This window comes from Glycine soja, chromosome 5 (assembly GCF_004193775.1).
Source record: "Glycine soja cultivar W05 chromosome 5, ASM419377v2, whole genome shotgun sequence".
Taxonomy (NCBI): Eukaryota; Viridiplantae; Streptophyta; class Magnoliopsida; order Fabales; family Fabaceae; genus Glycine; species Glycine soja.
This window is the reverse complement of record NC_041006.1, coordinates 26549150-26555444: the sequence shown is the minus strand read 5'-3', so window position 1 is coordinate 26555444 and position 6295 is coordinate 26549150. Positions and strand designations below refer to the sequence as shown.

At 30.9% G+C, this 6295-nt stretch overlaps 1 protein-coding gene across 10 annotated transcripts; it reads left to right on the top strand.

The window, feature by feature from the left end:
• The first annotated feature begins 759 nt into the window (after positions 1–759).
• Positions 760–6068, top strand: LOC114412418 (uridylate kinase-like). Of its 10 annotated transcripts, XR_003666735.1 has the most exons (13): positions 761–962; positions 1227–1431; positions 1574–1611; positions 1948–1985; positions 2508–2647; positions 2745–3033; positions 3758–3788; positions 3909–4001; positions 4303–4457; positions 4553–4614; positions 5014–5155; positions 5524–5577; positions 5763–6068. XR_003666735.1 is itself a non-coding variant. In XM_028376310.1 (12 exons), exons 7-12 carry the CDS (start codon positions 3981–3983, stop codon positions 5769–5771), a joined length of 345 nt encoding a protein of 114 aa, XP_028232111.1. In that variant the 5' UTR covers positions 775–962; positions 1227–1611; positions 1948–1985; positions 2508–2647; positions 2745–3033; positions 3758–3788; positions 3909–3980; the 3' UTR covers positions 5772–6068. The 10 variants fall into 10 exon arrangements, 2 of the variants coding, with proteins under 2 accessions (XP_028232111.1, XP_028232113.1); XR_003666734.1 differs by lacking the exon at positions 1948–1985 and having other exon boundaries at positions 762–962; positions 1227–1611; positions 4303–4359; positions 4434–4481; XR_003666730.1 differs by lacking the exon at positions 1948–1985 and having other exon boundaries at positions 763–962; positions 1227–1611; positions 4303–4359; positions 4434–4457.
• The last annotated feature ends 227 nt before the right edge of the window (positions 6069–6295 follow it).

Below are 6295 nucleotides of genomic sequence, written 5' to 3'. Positions count from 1 at the left end.
TTGTAAGCAATTAAATTCATATACCGATAAATTAAAAAACATATAGCGATTCATATAACTAAATATTTTATCAACCTAATGTATAAAATTATTGTTATTATTGGTATAATAAATAAAATGCATAAATGAAAAAAAAAAAAGCAAAATAAGGTCCAAGTAAAAGAAGAAGACATGTTGTTGATTGTTTTTATTGCTCTTACAGGCTTTGAAGATTAAAAATATTGTAATTATTTGAAAGATGAATATGACTCAACGCAAGGGGAGGATGAGAAGGAACAAAATGATGTAATATTTGAGAACATTGGTATTAGATATGACTTAATTCCTTCACATACCTTATACTTTTTTCAATCAATGAACTTTATGGTTTTATGTGTAGATCAGAGAATATAATTGTTTTTAATTAAAAAAAATTATGATTTTATATGTGTGTTTGATTAGAGAATAATTGTCTTGAGTCCTGTGGAAAATACTAAAATATCCATGGCTGAGAGCTTGATAGCTGTCCAATTTTTTGATTTTTTGGTCAAAATACCATAACTGAAAGCTTGACACCTGTCCAATTTTTTTATTTTTTGGTCATTTTAGATGTCCAATTCCTACTCCTCTGCTTGTGCCACGTGCTTGGTGCTTAAACCAGTTTTCATTTTTTGGGTGTGCCACGTTCTTTGATGGTTAAAGCTTTCCGGTGGGTATGTGCTACAGCGACACATGTTTTGCTTTTTTTCACTGCAGCAACACGTGTTTTTCTTTTTTTCTCCAAAATTATTTTATCTTTCCATTTCTCTCTTTGCAGTACACACGGGAACCTGGAGAATTCTAAAATACAAAAAAAAATCGGAAGTTGAGATTTTTTTTATTGTTCTTTGCATTTCTTTTGCACGTTTTCTAGAAGTTTTTTACTCACTTTGGTGGTGTTGATTTCATGGCCACCTCTTAGTCCCAGCATCGTTGCGTTTTTGGTATTCCTCTCTCTCTCTGTCTCTTACTTCTGGTGTTGTTGTTGTTTTTCATTTGGGGTGAGATAAAGGTTGGTTTTTTGGTTCTCGGGTTTTGTTTTTTTATTACCCTTTCATTTTTTCCAACATTCTCAACAGTTTGTGTTGTTTCCTTTCACTCTTCTTTCTATTCCTTTTGGGTTTTTTTCGCTTCTTCACGTTTTGCTTAGAAAATGCACCCCAAAAAAAGAAAAAGCAAAAAATTAACAGGTTTTATTTTTGTAACAGGCTACAGTAACAACAGCGGCTTTGGCAAAGAAGTTTTCGGAGAAATTAAGAGGAAGATAGAAGTTCTTTTATTTTGATTTTATTAAAATGGTGTTTATGTTTTTTTTGTCTGATTTTTTGTGGTTTTTTTGGATGCTTCGTTGTTATTTTTTCCTTAAACTCATATTTCTGATATTGTTCAGAGTTTTATGGGATAATCTACGAGGTAAGCTATAATTTTTATGTATTTTCCTCAGTGCTTAATTATCTGGATTTGCATGCAAGGGTGTCTATGGCTCAGTGGTATTTTTAGTGCTCCCAGTTATGCATTTTCTGATCATGTTCATTATGACATTTATTGGTTGCAGGTTATGTGTTTGATCAAATGTCAATATGATATTTTTGGGTATGTTTTCTTATTTCTTATTTTAATTTTAAATTTGTGGCACTTTAAAAATTATTTATTTTTCACATGGGATATATTTTCATTCCAGCATTTTAATAGATTTGTATTTAGAATTGTATATTTATATGTGTATAGTTTCTTTTTTAAATAACACTGATATTCGAGCACTATGAATTTATATATGAAATCCTCTTTTGACATGTCTATTCCCATTGTCTGTAGGATTATTTTTAGTGCTCACAGTTATGCATTTTATGATCATGTTCATTAGGACATTTGTTAGTTACAAGTTATGCATTTTTTGATCATGTTCATTAGGACATTTATTGGTTGCAGGTTATGTGTTTGATCAAATGTCAAGATGATATTTTTGGGTATGTTTTCATATTTGTTATTTTAATTTTAAGTGTCACTTTTAAAATTATTTATTTTTCACATGGGATATATTTTCATTCCAGCATTTTAATAGATTTGTATTTAGAATTGTATATTTATATGTGTATAGTTTCTTTCTTAAATAACACTCATATTCGAGCACTATGAATATATATATATATATATATATATATATATATATATATATATATATATATATGTATGTATGTATGTATGTATGTATGTATGTATGTATGTGTGTGTGTGTGTGTGTGTGTACTAGCAATGTCATGCAATGCAAGAGATGAGCTTGGATTTGTGTTTACCATTTTCGAAAATGCAGGAAGAGCAGTGAGCATAAGGTATTATTTTCTAGGTAGAGAATCTCATATTCTTATAGTCTATGTTTCTATTATGTTTTTGTTTTGTTTGGTATGTTTAAAAATAATTGAAATATCTTCATTTCTTTGATATTATGTCTCCTTGATGTGGTAGTGACTTCAAAGATATATTTGATGTAGATCATTTCATTACCTCCTTGAGAGATGAGGTTCGAATAATAAAGATATTGCCACCTAAGGTCAAGAAAAGAGTTGAACTAGGATTATTATACTCAATGCCACCCATTAGCTGGTCTAATATCTCATACTATGAAAATCAGGTATTTTGCTTGGTTCACATTATCTTTGCACTTATCAGATTTTGACTCAGTTCTTTATTCCAAGTTAGCAACTAATTGTCCTTAACTACTTAAACAGGTCCTTCCTCTATTGCTGAAACACAAGGTCATACAGCTAAATAGAACAGATGCTAGACTTGCAAATAATGGACTACCTAGTGAGATTCAGAAGCTATGATGCCGAGTAAACTTAATGCTCTGAGGTTTACTACTCAGATAGAAGAACTTGGCAGAATGATGGTCAAGGTTTTGAGGGAAAAGCGGCCTTTCCTTGCACTTCATCTTAGATATGAGATGGACATGTTGGCCTTCTCTGCCTGTGCTCATGATTGTTACAGCAAAGAGGAGGAGGAACTCACAAGAATGAGGTAATATGAATCTCTTGCATCTTTTGAAATCAACACTGTTCAATATATATATATATATATATATATATATATATATATATATATATATATATATATATTGTCCCGCAGCAAAACGTTTCTTTTTTTTTCCACTTTTTCCTTTTGTTTTTCTTTTCTCACTTTAAATTTTTTAAAAATCGTGCAAAGCACAGGTCCCACACCTAATTTTTTATTATAAAGTTAACAAAAATAGAAATAACGATATTTTCTTATACGTAAATTTTTGGATTCTAATGATATTGTGTATTTGATTATATAAATAAAATAAAGAAGACATGTACAATTTTTTTAATGTAATAGGAATTACTGATTTATCAAGTCTATTTTTGTTAGGTTTAGTCTGTTAACAATTACCATAAGCAATTACTAATTTTACTCCTTATGATATTGTTTGTATATGTAAATTTGTTTGGGCCCCTTGGGTGGAGTATCCTCAGGTATAGGGTATTTTGTTTTTTTGAATTATGATGGAAAAAACGCTGACTTGACTGATGGATAAGGTTGTGTTTGCAAAAATTGATTGTTCAAGTGCTTATGGTGTGAAGAATCCATGATTCACTTGGGGAGGATATCACATTTTTGTGTTAATTCCTCGCAATGTATTAGATTGTGCAAGTAGAAGATTCACTTTATATTAACTACAATTTTCTTTAATATCGCATTCTTTTTCTTTATTTTCTTTTAGGTGGATTTGACATAATGCATGCTGCAGCAAGGTAATTTGAATTTCGTGATTAGGTGTTTTTGGTTTTGTTTAAGCGTAAGAAATATTTCGTGCTATTATTATTATTATTATTATTATTATTATTATTATTATTATTATTATTTTGTTTCAGGGCTTATGATCGAGCTGTGATCAAGTTTCGTGGCGTTGATGCGGATATCAAAAGGAAATCGACCTTTCTAAAATGTCAATGACGATTCAACAGGTCTCTGAATCATTTGTAAATTAGTTAGTAATTTAATCTATTATTGTAAGATAAAATAAAATTATTGTATCATTTAATTATTTTAAAAATTCACAAATATTTATTGTTTAAGAAGTTTCATTCTTTTTTTTTTTTTACGATTTTGGTTTGGCTTTGAGGATGGGTTGGGTAGCCATGCTTTATCTCGCCGTCATTCCTGCCCTCAACCGAGTTTCCCTTTTTGTGCTTAGCTTTAGACTATAAATTTAGCCTCCGAGTTTAATTTGGGGTTTGGTTTGGTTTCAACGATTATCTGAACAAGCTTCTCCTAATCGGCGACTCTTCCGTTGGAAAATCCTGCTTGCTTCTCAGATTCGCTGTGAGTTATCACTTTATTTGCTTCTCCTAATCTCTCTTTTTGTTCACTTCTTTTGTTTCTTCGTTTCGTTTCAGGATGACTCCTAGGTCGACAGCTACGTAAGTACTATTGGAGTTGATTTCGTAATTATCACTCTTCTTCTCTTTTGTTATTTCTATTTATGGCCCAACACTCATTTTTATTTTATTTTCAGAAAATCAGAACCATGGACTTGGAAGGGAAAACCGTCAAGCTGCAGATAGTGAGTATTCTCAGGTAGTGGCGTTGTCAACGATCATATAGCAGTGTTAGGACTTTCCAAATGTTATCCCTCCCATGATTTGATTTATTATTATATTCAATCCCAGTAATTTACTATTATATAATTATTTACGTGTCCTTTCTGGCCATGAAGTCATGAACATCCAAATTGAACCGATAAATAGCGCCTTATTTTACATTTTACCGGAAGTATATAATACAAGGTTTACAAGTCTGTAATTGATTGTTTATTATTACTTTATTTTGTTGAAATTGAATTGCATTTGATTTTTTTATGTTTCATAATTAGATTATAGAATGTATTTAAATATTGTTTAATGAAAATAAATGTATGTTTCATAATAATAATCATAACTGTTTGTTATGGCTGAAATAAATAAAATTTGTTGGCAGGAAGTTCGAGATTCCGTCCATGTCTCACTTGAGACTCTCAATGAACGAAAGTAGCAAGCCTTCATTTAAATGGCGAAGGGTTTTGCTCAAAGTTAGCGGAGAAGCACTTGCTGGAGACCACTCTCAGAACATTGACCCTAAGGTTACATACCCTGCTTTGCTTTCCCACTCTATTTCTCTATTGAATTCTTCTTTTTTTAATAACTTCTCACTTGCAGGAGCTGCACATTTTTCTACTATTTTATTGTGCGTTACTGCCTTCATTATTTAAAATTAGTTTTCTAATTGTTAATTACAAGTTTACATAGATATAACACTGGCAATAGATCTTTGCTATAGCTTGATTACTTAAAGGGACATACATTTTAGGGAAATGAGAAAACAAGTTAATTAGAGTAGAGTGACAATACATAATTCCTGAAAACATAATAATTGAAATGAAATGAAATATTTTGATTTGTGTTGTTCTCGGCATCATTTCTGAAATTATTGTTTTATGGTTGGATACAGATAACCATGGCCATTGCAAGGGAGGTGGCAGCAGTGACACGCCTTGGCATTGAGGTGACTACAATGGATTCTTTTATTCTAATACTTTTTTGTTTCTTTTCATATTCATAGATCATCAGAGAAAAATTCAATTGAAGAAGAGATTGAAACTTAAACCGCTGAAGCACAAACGTAAGCTTATTATGCATATAATTTCAGTACCATTTTTGTTATATGATTTTGGTTCTTGGGTATGGCAGATTTTCTAGCAAAAAATGGGGAAGAAGAGAAAGCAGTGAGACAACTCATGACGAGGCACAACCCCAAAAGGAACAACTCATGATAAGGCACAGCCGGAAAATAAATTTCTTTGAATTGCTTTATTTTGCCCTTTTTTTTCTAAATCATGCACACATCTTGGTTTGATTCGTGCCTTAGCTGTACGGACAATTGCATGTGTTTATTTTGTTATCAATTTATAAAGCTTTAAAGTGAATTGTGGTCATATCAAAACAATCTCTTCTTAACATTAATCATTAGAAGACCGGTTGATGTTTTTTTTAATAGGTTTAATTGATATAATGCTCCTAATTAATTATGCATTGCGATGTTTGGTTACTTTTTTTTCTTATTGTACTTGGTAGTCAATCTCAATTTTCTCTCTTTCTTGGTAATGCATCACTGTTCTATTGCTTACAGAATCTCTAATTTTTTGGCAGCAAAATAGAAACATCATCTCTCGCTCCTAAGTTGTACATTTTTTTTTGCTACATAATTAGTACGATACAATTCA

What these genes read in the sequence shown, in the direction of transcription:
- LOC114412418 (XM_028376310.1), top strand. Translation starts at nt 3,981, where the DNA reads ATGTCAATGACGATTCAACAG. An exon ending in TGTCAATGACGATTCAACAG is followed by an intron (nt 4,002 to 4,302) that starts GTCTCTGAATCA and finishes TATCTGAACAAG; the next exon opens with CTTCTCCTAATCGGCGACTC. An exon ending in GCTTGCTTCTCAGATTCGCT is followed by an intron (nt 4,360 to 4,552) that starts GTGAGTTATCAC and finishes TTTTATTTTCAG; the next exon opens with AAAATCAGAACCATGGACTT.